Source organism: Oryza sativa, chromosome 11, assembly GCF_034140825.1.
Source record: "Oryza sativa Japonica Group chromosome 11, ASM3414082v1".
NCBI classification, from domain to species: Eukaryota; Viridiplantae; Streptophyta; class Magnoliopsida; order Poales; family Poaceae; genus Oryza; species Oryza sativa.
Window position 1 is genome coordinate 20,455,393 of NC_089045.1, and position 16,798 is coordinate 20,472,190.

Consider the following 16,798-nt stretch of genomic DNA (forward strand, 5'->3'; position numbering starts at 1 on the left):
GGTTATTTTATTTTATTATTATTATTTTTTGACGAAGGGAGTATGCGAGACCGACCAATCAAGGGAAGGGAATACGAGATACTCGTGCAAAGCCCGCACCCCCTGTCTCTCTCTATCTTCTCCTCTTTTCTTTAAGATTTATTACCGTTGAAGAAACCATTTCTCTCCCTGTGTCTCTCGCTGCAAGTGGACCCCGCGGTTTCCGGGCCCCACCGTGTCAGTGGGAGATGGGGAAGAACCGAGAGGTGTTTGAAGCTTCTTCCCCTTGTCGCCGTCACCGTCTCGTGAGTCGTGAGTCGTGACAGCTGCCTGCTCCTTCTCCACCTCCACCCTCTCTCTTCTCGCCGAGCGCCGCGTCGGCCGCATCCTGCTCCCGGGGCCCCGGCCGCCGCCGCCGACGACGCCGCCACCTAGCAGCTGCGGGTTACAGCGGCGCTGAGGGCGAGGGAGGGAGAAGGCCGGCCGCGCGCAAGCCGCAAGGTGGCAGGTGAGGTGGGGGGGGGGGGGGGGGCGGGGGGGGCGCGCTCTGGGCGCTAGCTAGCTAGGGCAAGGGTCGGAGCCCGCGAGCGCCGCCGTCGCCGCCCGCCTGCCACCACCTGCTGCCGCCGGTCTTCGCCGACCGAGGCGCGTGCGTGCGTTCGCGGGTGCGCGTCGAGGGAGGGGAAGCACGCCACCACCACGCGCGACTCGCTACTTGGCGACGACGACGCCGAGGCCGAGGAGGCGGACAAGCGCGGTTCACCAGGCGTACGGCGCCGCCGAAGGGGGTCGAGAATCCCGCGTCGCTCGCGGGCGGGCGCTGAGGAAGCCAGGAAGGCCGCCGAAACATAGCGGCCACACCTGCTGCTCTGCTCCCTCTGCGTGCGGCGCCCGGTGAGGTAGTCGGGGTCGAAGCGCGTCAAGTCGAGGGAGGCGAACCTGCGCCCGCGGCTGATCGATCGAGGCCCTCGCCGCCGCGCGCCCGCCTCGATCGAGAGCCCTTCTGCATTTGATCGTCTGAACTCAGCTCAGGTACGCACTAATTTGGTTCCGCATCTAGCATGGTGTCCACCACCCACGCACGCACGCACGCACTCCGCTCGTCCGCTTGCCGCGGCGCACGCACGACACGATAGGCGCCGCCGCGCGCGTCTCGCCGCCGGCCATTTCGCGCAGCTTCTGAGTGTCGTGATGACTGCGTGACGTGCAACTGTGCGCTTACCATGTCAATGCAGTGCCGCGTAGAGATTGGTGGATGGCCATCGCCAATACATGGATTAATTAGTTAGTGATGAGTTAAACTAACACACGCACACAAACTGCAGCCGCGGCGCCTACTTCTGAGCACTAAATTAACCTTGAAATCCATTTTAGCCAGCACTAAACATGGATTAGTTAGTGATGAGTAAATTGATGTAGTTAATTTTGCTTACAAATCATCATTAATTAGTCCTCTCCAAGTAATTAAATGTTGGATGAAAACCGAGCAGGTGTGATTAAGGACAAGACATACTCAAGCTATTTGGAAGACAACCGTGAGTTTCATGCATGGCCAAGGTTTCAGATAACGAAAGGTTAGTGCCTCCAATACATCTCAATTTTTCATTGATTGTATTTTTTTTTCATCTCTGGTAGCTACTTGTGCATTTATATATCTTCTATAGAGTCCTTACGAATATTTAATTGCTATGCACTACCGTATATAATTTAGTGATTGGTCCATATTACTATTGACCCATAGTTCCCTGGTAGTAGTTTAAATAAAACAAATATAATGCCCATAGTTTCCTAAAAACGTTATAATGCCCACTATAGACTATAAACCAAAAATAATAATGCACACCATAGACTAACATGGTACCGGCCGACAAGCAAGATTAAAGTTAAAAGTTTCTCTCTTTTTTCTAGCTCTCCTATATAATCCCAGCAGCTTAGTAGTCACTAGACAGTGATGGTTTTGTCGTTGCCATCCTTTATCTGCTCTTACTACTCTGGGTTCAAACCTTTGATATAGCAAAAAAACATTAAGAGATCAAAATTTTAGAAATACATCAAAATATTGATTGAAATTGTCAAACAAAATTTGGAATGAACCTTTTTTTTTTGTTTCATTTGACTATTTGAGCCTGCCTGATGTATCTTAAATGAGCCCTCCTCTCCACCTTCCTCACCACTGCAAGTGATTGTGAATGCTAGGCCTATTTGCCTGATTACATTGTGGATTTAAATTAATTTTATAATTATTCTAGTCAAAATATTATTTATACTATATTCCCTCCGTTTCATATTATCAGTTGCTTTGACTTCTTTCTAAGTCAAATTCCTATAAGTTTGATTAAGTTTATAGAGAAATGTAGCAACTCTTGTAACACCAAATTGAACATAACATTGAATATCTTCTTCCCCAATTTCTTCTTCTTTTCCTCTCTCTCCCTTCCTCCTCGACTGGTCGGCTATAGCAGCGGCACTGACGCCACCGTCATTGCTTCGATGCAATCGGAATCCGGTGGAGCCACCTCAAATCTAGCCTGGATGATGGGCCTGTGCCCTCCACAGCCAAGTCCCCTGCCTAGGAGAAACCATGGGTGCAGCTTCCCCTCTCTCTATATGGTACCGACGAGGAGGAGGCGGTGGTGGCGGTTGATGAGGAGCCTCTATCTTCCTCCACCACTCAAGCTTCCACCCGCCTTGCCTCTAGCGCGAGGCTACAATGACCGTCGTGTGTCGCACCACCGTCGGCCCTGTCGACCACCAAGAGTGGTCATGGAAGTCTTGCAACTGTGGTATTCAATCCCACGCAAGCTTCGACCTTGCCTATTCCCTCCGCGGCTCCACCTACTCACCGACATGTAGGTCACCGGGTTGTGCGCTAGCAGCGCGGCCTACATGCGCCTCATCCGGGTGCTTCCCGGTGCCGGCCGCACACTCGAGGATGAGGCGTTCCTCCTTGAGATGTGCTGCCTCGAGCTCCACCCTGTCGCTCGCGAAGGCGGGTAAGGAGGACATGGTGGCAGAGGATGGTGACGGATCCTCGCGGCCTGCCGCATATGGATCAACGAGGTGGAAGAGAGATGGGGAAGACATAAGAGATGATAGAGGAATAAGATGGAACTGTCATATGGGTCCCATGTTTAGGGGTATTTTGGTCTATATGATGACGGAAAATGTGACGGCGATGGCATGCTTCTAATTTTGTGCGTATTCGAATGGTATGGATACGAATAGATGAATAGTAATGAATTTATCTAAAAAGGCAAAATTTTCCCAAAAAAAACTAAAAAAATGTGTAATTAGCTGCGACACTGTAAAGACGTGAATTTGTCCGAAAACACTCCAAGTGTGGTAATTTGCTACAGGACAATGGATACATTAAAATATAATATTAACTCAATTGATGGGAGAGAAACCACACAAAATGATAGTTTTACCGTTATGTTATTCTCCTTTCTCCCAATCTTCTTCCGCCGCTCACTCACAGCAAGCTCCACCCGCTTGCTCATGGCGGCACAACCACTCGACGTAGTCGATGGCGCGGTCGGTCGACATGCTGCCGGCACCGGTGAGATTGGACACCGTCTAGCTAGTGCGCACCGGGGGGGGGGGTGTGCTATGGTGCCGTCGGCAAACTCCCTAATTATGAACACGTTGCCGAAGTGGGTGACCTTGGTGAGCCAGCTTTCGCCATCGTCCATAGAGTGTTCCCTGAGACAATGTAGGAAATCCGCCGGGTCGTCAACCACCTCGAGGAGGCGGTGCTCGGGGCGAGGCGGTACCTAGTGGAGAGCACGATGTGGTTCATGTCTCTCACGTGGTCGTCCGGTTCAAGTGCCGGCCGCGACGGTGGCGCGAGCACGAGTGGCACCGGCGATTGCAACGCCACCACGGTCACCGATGACATTTGGCTGTACCTTCCGTCCTCGTCGCCAACAGCCTCGACATGCTGTGCGACCGCACCATTGACTACACCGAGCAGCTGTCCGTCATGGGTAAGCCGGTGGAGCTCACTGCGAATGAGCGTTGCAAGAAAACCGAAAGAAGGGAGAAGAAGGGAAAAAATGTCATTTTATGTGGTTTCATTCTCATCAATTGGGTGGATATTATATTTTAATGCGTCCAGTGTCCTGCAGCAAATTACCACACTTCTGAAGTGTCTTTGGACAAATTCACGTCTACGGTGTCTCATAGCTAATTACACATTTTTGTGTGTCCTGTAGCAAAATGGCACATTTGTAATGGCATGGATCAATTAATCCTATATTCTAAACAATCTTCTGTTTTTCAGGTATCCAGTTGAAGTAAGCAATATTTCAAAGGAGGGGGTAATCAATTTCTCATACAAACTATTAATATTCTTTTGCATTTTTTAAAAAAATATTAAATAAAATTATTGGATCTAATTCCAAATTACACATGTTTGTAGGAGGTGGAGGTCGTTAACAACAATGTGAAGTTAATCTGTTATAGGGATCCTGTTCCAGGGACTACAAAATTCAATTACCCATTTTATTATGCTTCAGTTTATGATCTCTTAAATCCTAAAACTGCGATAGATCAAAGCATTAGGCAATATGTTGTCCTTCGAAGAAAGCCACTTCAAGATGCATATGACACATTCAACTTCTTGAGCCTTTGTGAACACCCGAACATCCTTAAGCCCTATGGATTTTGGGAGGATAATGATAACAAAGGTTTTATTGCATTTCCACGTGTCAAAGGCACATTAGGTAACCTTCCAACAGATGAGTTGTTCTCTGTGGAGATCGATGCGAATAAGGTTACCTGGCTCAAAGGCTTTTCTCCAAGTGGCATGCAAATAATCAGGTACAATAATGGGTAACCTTGCTAAACAAATTCTCAATTATTCATGTCATGTCATTATGCGTTAATTTATTAATCTTCACATCCTTTTGTATAGATAATATCTATTTTACGATATTGAGCTTAGTCTATTTTTGAAAAAAAAATGCCATTGACTTTGTTTCCTTGAGCAAAACTGAAATATTATGAGTTTTTTTTGTTGCTTTTATAGAGATATTGTGAGCTCGGTTCACTATGTGAACGAGCGGTATCCTCAAGCTGGCACTAGTTCTAGTGGAAGTGCCATACCGCCACTTACGATGTTTCCACTAGAACTTGCCTCTCACAAAATTTTATATGAGAAGATTCCAACAGGAGAATACAAGATTTTTCTTGGAGATATATCCACGACTAACCATTGGCCAAAAACAATGAAAAAGAGTAAGTTATCGTTTCATTTAGTATTAAGTGCTATATTTACCTCTATGATATTTGTATGTTCTCATGAAATTACGAAAATAATTACTTGGGTCATTTTGTACTTGCCAATAAAAAAAAACTCGTAGAACTAAATTTCTGAAATTATGCACCTTTAAATGAAGGTAGCTAGACTTTATTTATACCCCTAGTGTAATACTCCATCCATCTCATTTTCATGATTACCTAAGCAAAAGTGTAGCAACCAAGTACAAAAAAACCTTTATTATTCTAAAATTAATCCTTATCAGTTAATATGCTTCATAACTTTGTATTCCATGGATTATGTCATATTTTAAATATTACATGACATTGCACCAATAGAAATTAATCTTGGTTAGTTGCATGCAGTGCATTCGACGATGCACGTTTACTCTTTACACAAATAAATGAATAGACACTTGTTAGATGATGATTATAATATATTAATTACTAATTTGCTTTATTTTTTTAAAAATTTGCTTTATTTTCTTGGCAGTAGGATAACTGTACACTTCCCGAAAAAAATATTAGCTATTGTTCTTTTCTTTCTAGACCAAATATCCAAATAGCTTCTAACTTCAGTTTTGGTATTTCTGTATATTTAGACTTTTCAGTTGAAGATCTCAAGAGGCACAACTGGAATTGCCTGGGAAAATACATTTCAACTATCATGGCCGGCCATAAGCCCAATACTGAATTGATACATCTTGTAGATGTCCTGATAAAGGTAAATTGGTTGTTACAGTTTTAATGACTCAATGCAAGGAAGCCTGACAACTAACTCATCTGAACTGGAGTAATATATTTGTTATTAAAAAAATAATTACAAATTTCTTACTGTTGCTGGAAGTAGTTTGAATCAAATGTTGCATGGGAGGGGGAGCGTGGTTAGGAATTATATCGAAGTTCACAAATATTTTCATGATTATTAGTTTGAATAAAAAATATGCTGGAAAATAATTTAGGGGTTAAGTGCTCTGGTGAAATAATTCGAGACAATAGAATTGACTTTTCCCATTTGTTAATACCCGAGAATTCCAGTAGGTAGCTAAAGCTATGGAATGTACGTTGTATATGTAGAAACTAGCTAGTCCTAGTGTCCAATGCTCAATATTTGGTTGGGCCTGTAGCACTAGGCCACTGGCCTCAAGCTGTTGTTTACATTGGACTAAGGCCTTGTTTGATTCAGCTTAGGATTATTATAATTTGGATTACTAGTAGTAAGCTGAATCAAACAGATAGCTTATTATGATAGATTATTACAATCTATAAGTCAGATTACTATAATATGGTAATGCACTCTAAAGGTGCTTTTTTAGATTACTAAGTGGCTAACAGCTAGTAAAGCTAATGATCTAGAGAAACAAACAACTAACAACTTATTTTATGTCGGCTTATTATAATCCAGCTTATAGTAATCTAGCTCAATAATCTAGATTACAATAATCTTAAGCTGAAACAAACAGGGCTTATATGTCGACTAGAGTTTCCTAAGTAATTTACCAATAAAATGTATATATAGCACTCAATATTGCTCATATTTATTTTGTCTTTACATGTGTCAAATAGATTTGAGGATATTCTCTGGGAACCTGCACTATGGGGATCGAAAATCAAAATGCGTTTTGTTAGAGAGATAGTTTGGTGCTTAGAGAATGACAAAACAGGAGGAAGAAAGTCAACACTCTCCAAACTATCTCCATTGGGTCTACAGGATTGTATCACCAAGCTTGGACTTAACTACAACGAAGCTAAAAGTTTGTTGAGCTCCGTCATGCTTCTAAGAAATAAGATTGTCGCCCACCAAGATGATCCTTATCAAAATTACACTGGACCCAAGGTTAGATAATTTTTATCATGTTTAAGATTCCCACATTGTCTTAGTAGCAAACTGACTTGAACAGATTATTTTTTGCTCTATTCTAAGTATACTGCATTCTATTTTGTTTTAGGAGCAAATTGGCGTGGCTAAAGCCCTCTTGGAGAAGCTTGTGTTAGACTCCAAGCCTGCTTACATGATAAAGCTCATCGAAGAGATCCGAAAGCTTAACTGGATAGGAGAGTCACCACTTGTTAGAAGTAAGTTATAAAGTTGTACAACAATTTAAGTCAAAGTAAAAAATGAGTGCAAGTTAGGAGTACTGCCTGTTTTAATAATTTTAAAAATAACAGTTATGTGTTACTAATTGCTTTTTGTTTTTGTTTTTTTTGTTTATGTCCAGGCCTTACGAGCTACGTGAAAGCATTCGACCCCAATCTCAAGATCAGGACTTCATGAGACTTATGGTGGTACTGCGACTGATATGGTGGTTTTTGGGTGTTTGTGGTGTACTTACCTGGAATAGTTGCTTATCTGATTCTGATGTATATATAGTCTGTCAGACGTAATCTGTGCATGTTTTCTTCCAGGATGGATAACTTAGGTGTACGGTGCAAATGTTTTTCGGTAATAAATAGAGCTATATTGTTGCCTTACCTGCCTAGGGTGACTTGTTTCAGGGATAATTTTTGGGCGTACTTGTCATGGCTGGTGATAATCTTGTTGGCGTCTCGCCAAATTGAGGAGGATCGTGATGGATTTGCTTGGGTAGCAGATGAAGAACATGAGAAGTAGAGGATGAGGCAATTGGGGATTAATTTCTTTCTTCTTTCTTTTCGGATGGAATAAATGGGTTATGCCCGATTTATTCTAAGTACATCCCATAGGCCCACAATTAACGTTAAGAGGATTAATACCACATTGGAAACTTTGTGAGGTGATCTCAATTTAAATAGGGAGCTATTAGAGAGCCCCTGTTGACCGGTTGAGGTGTTGGTAGGATTGCCACACGCACGGGCTGAACGTGCAGTGATGTAGCCTAGGGGGAGTGAATAGGCTTTCCTGAAATTTTCTGAACAATCGCAGCGGTTAAATTGACAGGGCCCGGAACTTCCGGGTGGTTAAATTGACAGGGCCCGGAACTTCCGGGTAGGATGTAGTATCCCGGAACTTCCGAAGTTCTTAAGCCAAGAACTTCCTTAAGAACTTCCGGGCAGCAGAGATAATTTGTAAACTGAGAAGAAAAGTCCTAGCTAGGAAGATCAGGCACACAGATGCACAAGAAAAAGATCACAGGATATCAGCAGATTCAAACAAAGAACATGCACAAGAGAGACAAAGACGATTTTTTTCCCGAAGTTCGGATCACACGGCTCCTACTCTCCGTTGAGGTGCTCCAAAGAGCCGGGTCTCGATTAACCCCTTGCCTCACTTATGTAAAGATCCCAGAAGAGATCCACAGCCTTCAACTCAACACTTCTAGGTCATTTTCTAGAATTGAGTGATCACCAAGATCTAACTTAAAATTCCTTCTAGAAAAGACCACAAGTGCAAGTTGCTCTACCTAAGATAACCTCTGAAAACTCAGCACAAGAATCTTTACTCACTTACCTCGTTTCCTTGCGGAGGTGAGGAAAACCTTCACGAACTTTCCCGGGACATCCACAAGATCTTTGGAAGCTCATGGGCGACACCTAACCGTCTAGGAGAAGATCTCCAAGAGTAATAAGCCCAAGTGACAGCCCACAAGGTATCCAAAGTGCTCAATCAAACCTAATCTTCAAGCCATCTCCAAAACACTCCTACACTCTCATCTAATCTCTCAATCTCACAAGATAGGCTTTAGATTTAAGTGGAGGAAGCAAAGGAAGCTTGGGAGTGGCTAGAAAACCCTAGAACATGAAAGAACTGAAGTGGAATGGCCAAAGGGTGACCTGGGGACGAAATCCATATATATAACGGCTAGGTGACGTCATATAGCCGCTACTCACAAGTTTGAACTGGAAACTTGCTAGGAGGTTCCGGGCAAAAGTGCCAGGAACTTCCAGGCAGCACTTAGGAAAATTTTTGCAATGAAACGGCGCCCGGAAGTTTCGGCCAGAACCTCCGGGTAGCCCTCTCTGTCCCGAGGAGAAAATCATTTTTCAAAAATGATTCCAAAAATCTTTTGACTCATGGATATGACTAAGAGCACTTTGTATACCCTAGAACCACACTTGAAACCCCTCTTAATAGTACGGTTTTTCCTAAACTCAATTTCGAAAGTGAAAATTCTAGTCTAATCACCTTCGGTCCTTTCCGCTCTTAGGAACATTCAAATTGGGGGGTCTCCTTGTATTCTTAGCCATCACAACATGCTTTGGGACTAAACTCCTGTGAATAAACTTGATAGACATGTTAGTCCCCTTTAACCACCTTGTCATTAATCACCAAAACCCACTAGGGGGTTTAAGTGCACCTTCAATCTCCCCCTTTTTGGTGATTGATGACAACATGGTTAAAGCATACAAAAAGATAATAGAATTTAAATTTGGTATGATGAGAGAAGTGTGAAGCTCCCCCTGAAGATATGCATATAATGAAATGAGAAATGAATACATTATGCATAAGACGAAGGAAAGCTCAAAAGAAACTTCACACTACCCTCGTCAATCAAGAGATGCAGATGAAAGTGCTTGAATGATGAGTGATGCAAAAATAAAGATTAGATGACATGGCAATCACTCAAAAAAAATGAAAGGAACACAACATCACATCAAAATGCAACATCCATATGGTCTAACTTACTGACATAAAGGGATAATAAAGCATCTAACAGTCAATGCATCCAACCAAAATAGAAAACGAATACATGTCCATATAGAGAGAGATAAAAGAGAGGAAATCGGCCTGGCCGGAACCTCCTGATCACAGGACCCGGAACTTCTGGTCAAATGACCAGACAATAGTGACCCCCTTCAATTCACAATTGTAATGACCCCCTTCAATTCACAATTTCTCCCCCTTTGGCATCAAGGCACCAAAAAGCAAGAAACCATGAAGAGAAGAAGATGATCACTCATCTCCATCTCCATTAGAGGGAACAATCTCGGTATCGCCAGCGAGATGAGATTCATCGGACTGTGCAGCGGTGTCGCCCTCATCAACATCAGTGGGAGCATCCTCAGCAGCTGCCTCTGTGTCACCCTCATCATCATCATCAACATCATCATCGGAGTAGGTGGATGGACCTTCTCCGACAATGTTGCGGGCTGCCTCATACGCCTCAAATGGATCAACATAGACCTCATCTTCAGAATCATCTGACACTTCTTTCCCAGCTTCTCTACTATCTTCCTTCTAACGCCTTTCGATCTTCTTCACTTTCTTGGCAGTCTTAGCACACATACAAAAAATTGCCTGAAGTGCCTTCTTGATGGGAGAAGAACTTGAGGAACTCGGTTGGGCACTAGAAGAAGGACCAGCTGAAGTAGAAGGAACAGATCGAGGTACCACTGGAGAAGAGGAAGGTGGAGCACGAGGGCGAAAAGGACTGTGGCGCCCATCTTTAATGTAGAACACCCCGGTGACTGTCTCAATCATCTTCATAATGAAAGGGGCATAGATACAACCCCGCTTAGGCTCAAGAATGGTGTTGGCTATCTCATACCAAATCAACTTCATCACACTGAAGGGAGGCTGATTGTAGCGCATGCGACTGAGAAGATGTGCATGCTTGGATAGCAAAGCAGTAACATCTCCAACCTTTGGAAGCAAAGACCAACGAAAGATGGAGTACAACACCTTGTAGTTAGGATGCAAACCATGAGTAGATTCCATGCAAGTCCTAGGAGCATCCTTTGCATACATGAACTTGGTTTTGATCATGGGGAGGGGTGCTTCACTATGAATGTTGGGCCTATTGAGATCCTCATCATCTAACCCCAACATCTCAGTAAACTGTGCCATGGAAATCTTGTGCCTAACACCCTCAGTCAACCACTTCACATAAGGGGTTCCTTTCCTTGTAGTACCAAAGAATGCTGTCGCATAGAACTGTGCAATGACCTCCTCATTCCAACCATACTCCAAGGCAAGAATATCTCCAAGATTCTTGTTGTGGCACACTTGCATCACTTGGTTGAACACTTCATTGTTTTTCTTTCTCATGTAAGCCCAATCAATCCACTTCATCTCAACCACTGGATTTTCTCTAGCCATAATCACTGAGTTATACCAATCCAATTGAGTGAAAGTCCTGAAGCGTGGATCCTGTGACTCCTCAGGCTGTGTCTCTGGATCAATCAAACGATCTCTTCTGCACTTGGCAAGTTGATGAAGGTAGTTGGACTTGGGTCTTCCAATGTGGTGCATAGGAGTGGTGTCAAATCCAAGAGTCTTGTAGAGCCGAACGGGATTCTCACGAGATCCTACAGGGAAATCATGAGATGCCCTTCCAGCCCCAGAACTACGACCACCACCTCTCCCACGACCTCTTGTATTAGGTGCATCACTTCCTTAACCACTGTCACCATCCCTAATCTGAACAGGACGGTTGCTGGATTGCCTTGTAAACCTGGGAGAAGTACGAGTGCCACTGCCACTGCCGCCCTCAACCACTTTTTCTTTATCCAAATGACCACGAGGAAACCGAATAGGAGGACTCTCATCACAGGACACATCCTGAGATGCTTTCTGTCTTTTCTCACGAGTCATAGTGCTTACTGCAACAGGAATCAATAAATTTGAGTGCAGTAGTTAGGCCAAAATTGAGAGAATCAAGAATTGCAGGCTGACTGGACAGCGCCCAGAGGTTCTGGGTGCAAGAACACCGGAACTTCCGGCCGGCAAAAATGAAGAAAAGAGGTCTCAAAAATAGCCAGTGCATGTGAACAAATCCTATAGATCGGTGATCTACAAGGTAGCAGAAACAAGACTATCCAAGTGGTTTTCTCCCTAGGTTCACAGATTTAGAGATCGGGATAAAAACACAATGAACCGAGAGAGGGAATCAAAAAGTGCTACCTTGAGAGAAGAAACTGCGAATCGATCACAGAAAGAAGCTCCCAGCCACCAATGTGGATGAATCCACGGAGAATAAACGAATTTGATTGGTGGAAAGAGAAAATCGCCACTTGGGGCACTGTAGCAGCGACTAGGACTGGCATCGGGGAGGGAGAAGAATAAGGAGAGAGAATAGGGTTTCTAACTCCCCCTGAGTATATATACTCACCGACACCCGGAGGTTCCGGACAGGGAGGCCCGAAACTTCCGGCCTGACAGATAAAGGGCAGCCACGCCCAAAAACAAGGTAGAGAGAAGAATTCAACGAGTGGAATTAGAGAAACTATGGACAAGCAGAGACTTATGATACATATGACCAGCCAACAATCAACACTACATAACAATGGTCAATATTCATCACAAGAAGGGGATAAAAATCAAATTTTCGCAATAAAAGGCACACAAAGGATTTTGCAAAAAAATTCACAAAAGGGTTTTTGGATATAGGGGGAATGTTTGAGCTTTATTCCTGGTATCAAGACCATCTTCTACCAAGAAGTGATCTTCAAGACAGAAGCACTTTTTTTTTAATTTACATGTTAGTGATACATGTTTGACTATAAATTAGCCAACCACCCATCACCTAATGTTGCGAGAATCTAAGATATTGAGCTCACTCCTAAGCTCGCAAAATCTTTTCTCATCTAAAGGCTTGGTGAATATGTCGGCTAATTGGCTCTCGGTTCTCACATGGGTAAGGCATATGTCTCCTTTGGTCTCATGATCTCTCAAAAAGTGGTGGCGAATATCTATGTGTTTGGTTCGTGAGTGTTGAACGTGATTATTGGCTATTTTGATGACATTCTCATTGTCACATAGGAGTGGGATCTTGGTGAAGTTGTAGCCAAAGTCTTTTAGAGTTTGTTTCATCCAAATGAGTTGGGCACAACAAGAACCGGCGGCGACATATTCGGCTTCGGCGGTGGATAATGCAATGAAATTTTGCTTCTTGGAGGACCAAGAAACAAGGGACTGCCCAAGAAATTGGCAAGTCCCGGTTGTGCTTTTTCTATCAACCTTACACCCGGCATAATCTGAATCGGAATAGCCCAAAAGCTCAAAGTCACAACCCTTATGATACCACAAGCCAAGATTAGGAGTATGAACTAAATATCTTAGAATTCTCTTGACGGCAATCAAATGACACTCTTTAGGCTCCACTTGAAAGCGAGCACACATGCAAAACACTAAGCATGATATCGGGACGAGATGCACATAAGTAAAGCAAGGATCCTATCATAGAGCGATATACCTTTTGGTCCACACATTTACCATTTTCATCAAGATCAAGGTGACCATTGGTAGGTATAGGAGTCTTGATGGGTTTGGTATCTTCCATCCCAAACTTCTTGAGAATGTCCTTCACGTACTTGGTTTGAGAGATGAAAGTACCATCTTGTGCTTGCTTGACTTGTAGCCCGAGGAAGAAGGTTAGCTCACCCATCATAGACATCTCGAACCTTTTAGTCATGATACTACTAAATTCTTCAAAAAAGAGGCATTAGTAGAACCAAATATTATGTCATCGACATAAATTTGGCAAATGAATAAATCATTTTCAAACTTTTTAGTGAAGAGAGTAGTGTCCGCCTTCCCAATTTCAAAACCATTTTTCAAAAGAAAATCTCGGAGACATTCATACCAAGCTCTAGGGGCTTGTTTGAGCCCGTAGAGCGCCTTGTGGAGCTTGTACACATGGTTTGGCAACTTTGGATCCTCGAACCCCGGTGGTTGCTCCACATAGACCAACTCCGAGATGGGTCCATTGAGAAAGGCGCTCTTGACATCCATTTGATATAACCTGAAATCATGGTGAGCGGCATAGGCTAAAAGCATTCGGATTGACTCAAGGCGAGCAACGGGTGCGAAGGTTTCACCAAAATCGAGACCCTCGACTTGGGTGAACACTTGCGCAACTAACCGGGCTTTGTTCCTTACAACCACTCCATGTTCATCTTGCTTGTTGCGGAAGATCCACTTGGTGCCGATGACATTTTGGTCGGGTCTCTCCACCAATGTCCACACTTGGTTGCGAGTGAAGTTATTCAACTACTCTTGCATAGCCATCACCCAATCCGGATCACCAAGTGCATCTTCAACCCTGATTGGTTCCAAAGAAGAGACAAACGAATGGTGTTGACAAAAGTTAGCGACATGAGAACGAGTAGTTACCCCCTTTCTTATGTCATCAAGTAAGTTGTCGACGGGGTGATCTCTTTGGACAGTGTGATGTATTCTTGGATGGTGCACCGAGGGGACCTGAGCCTGATCAGGATGCTCTATAGTGCCCTCGGCATCAATCCCATCCACTTGTGCCGTAGGCACGCCTTGACTGTCCTCTGCCCGGAACTTCCTAGCAGATGGACCCAGAACTTCCTGGCCTGGGGAGGTCCGGAGGTTCCGATCATCTGATCCCGGAACTTCCGGGTCAACTGACTCTTGACTTTTTGTAGGGCTATTGGATGTTGATGATGAAGGTTGATCCCTATCTTCTTGGTCATCCTACGTCTCGACTGGTCGTATGTCTCCAATAGCCTTAGAACCAATTGCTTGTCTAGGATTCGCATTATCTACAACATGTACAACAACTTGCTCTCCTTGGGAGCCATTAGATTCGTCAAATGTCACATCCCTTCTAACTTCAACAATACCGGAGGTTTTGTTGAAGACACGATAGGCATGTGCATTTGACTCATAGCCAAGTAAGAATCTCTCGTCCACCTTAGGTGAGAACTTAGATGAACGAGGCCTCTTACTCAAAAATGAAGCATTTACTCCCGAAGACACGAAAATAGGAAACATTTGGCTTCTTACCACTCAAGAGCTCATATGAAGTTTTCTTTAGGATTTTGTGGAGGTAGAGGCGATTGATGGCATGGCATGCGGCGCTCACGGCCTCCGCCTAAAAGATATCCGAAGTCTTGTACTCATCAAGCATTGCTCTTGCGGCTTCAATAAGAGTTCGGTTCTTCCTCTCAACGATGCCATTTTGAGGAGGATCATAGGAGGCGGAGAACTCGTGCTTGATTCCCTCTCCATCAAGGAATTCCTCCACTTGAGTGTTCTTTAATTCTCCTCCATTGTTACTTCGTACCCTCTTGATGGTGAGATCATAGAGGTTTTGGGCTTGCTTGGCGAAGCGCTTGAAGACATCTTGAGCCTCACTTTTGTCATGGAGAAAATACACCCAAGTGAAGCGGGAAAAATCATCAACAATGACAAAACCATACTTGTTACCTCCAATACTTATGTAGGCCACGGGCCTAAATAAATCCATATGTAGAAGCTCGAGAGGGCGTGTTGTAGTCATGATGTTCTTGATAGGATGCAGATTCCCAACTTGTTTCCTGGCTTGGCAAGCACTACACACACGATCTTTCTCAAATGTGACATTAGTGAGCCCGATGATGTGTTCCCCCTTTAGAAGAGTTGCCAAATTCCGCATTCCAACATGGGCTAGTTTACGATGCCATAGCAAACCCATGAAGGATTTAGCAATCAAACAAGCTTCAGGATTCACTCTATCCACATCAAAATCGACAAGATAGATATCACCCTTCAACTTGCCTTTGAATGCAACGGAGGAGTCATCCCTTCTAAAGACGGTCACATCCTCATCGGTAAACAAGCAATTGTAACCCAACTTACACAATTGAGAAACAGATAATAAATTATAGCTTAATAAATTGACAAGAAGAACATTAGAGAGAGATTGATTATTGGAGATGGCAATTTTACCTAGACCAATTACCTTTCCTTTACCATCATCTCCAAACACAATATTCTCACGAGTTTCGTTCTCCTTATCAAGACTTGTAAACATACTCCTCTCTCCCGTCATATGATTGGTGCAACCACTATCCACAACCCAACTTGAACCACCGGAGGAGTATGCCTACAAAAGAAATCAAGCTTGGGATTTAGGAACCCAAACTTGTCTAAGTTTGGGTCCCTTGATGTTAGTTACCAAAGCCTTTGGCACCCACACACAAGTGCGGTACTCATCATTGTAATTCCCATTAAAATTGGCAACCACTTTGCTCTCTGAATTTTTGAAGATTACATATGAATCATAGTAAAGACCCTCTGGCCGGAACCTTCTGGCATTGTGCCCGGAACTTCCGGTCATGTCTTGTGCACGGCCATTGGCCCGGAACTTCCTGGTGGGAATTTTTGAGAGACAGATACTCCCACCCGGAGGTTTTTCCCGGTCTGTCCGGATGTTCCGGGTCCCTGGCAGTTCACAAGCCTAGTCACCTCACTTGCTTGTGGTGCTTTACCTTCTCTCACAAACATCAAGCATTCTTTCCCATTTACCATCACGCGCTTAGACACAGGACTTCCACCCAAAAACCCGAGCCCGTGTCCATCCTTGTTAGGATGAGCGGTGATGGTCTTGTAAAGGGCATCTTTTAAATGGTATGTCTTCATGCATCCATATTTCACCAATGTGCCCAACCTTTCATTCTCTTTCTTAAGAGCTTGCATAGCATCAATATTAGTAGCATAAGATTTCAAATCAATATTGTAACACCTAGCACAACTATTGCTAGTAGAAGGGTTAGAAGAATTAGAAACCACATTTGGTTGAGAGGTGCTATTCCAAAGAGTATCAAATTGAACTTGATCTTTATGACTTTTGTCTGAATTAGCAAATTTTTCTTGAAGGGTTTCATTGACATCCCTAAGGCTAGCTAAAGA

General features: G+C 43.8%; 1 protein-coding gene across 1 annotated transcript; it reads left to right on the plus strand.

The window, feature by feature from the left end:
• Positions 1 to 284: 284 nt before the first annotated feature.
• LOC9267533 (uncharacterized) lies at positions 285 to 7,710 on the plus strand. Its single transcript, XM_015760113.3, has 9 exons — positions 285 to 1,011; positions 1,470 to 1,553; positions 4,262 to 4,298; positions 4,400 to 4,800; positions 5,009 to 5,217; positions 5,841 to 5,962; positions 6,805 to 7,075; positions 7,188 to 7,314; positions 7,458 to 7,710. The coding sequence occupies exons 2-7, from the start codon at positions 1,528 to 1,530 to the stop codon at positions 6,808 to 6,810; spliced, it is 801 nt and encodes a 266-aa protein (XP_015615599.1). The 5' UTR covers positions 285 to 1,011; positions 1,470 to 1,527; the 3' UTR covers positions 6,811 to 7,075; positions 7,188 to 7,314; positions 7,458 to 7,710.
• The last annotated feature ends 9,088 nt before the right edge of the window (positions 7,711 to 16,798 follow it).

Coding starts and splice junctions, on each gene's coding strand:
- LOC9267533 (XM_015760113.3), top strand. CDS start 1,528: ATGGCCAAGGTTTCAGATAACGAAAG. Junction 1,554..4,261: donor AAGGTTTCAGATAACGAAAG/GTTAGTGCCTCC, acceptor TCTGTTTTTCAG/GTATCCAGTTGAAGTAAGCA. Junction 5,218..5,840: donor GCCAAAAACAATGAAAAAGA/GTAAGTTATCGT, acceptor CTGTATATTTAG/ACTTTTCAGTTGAAGATCTC.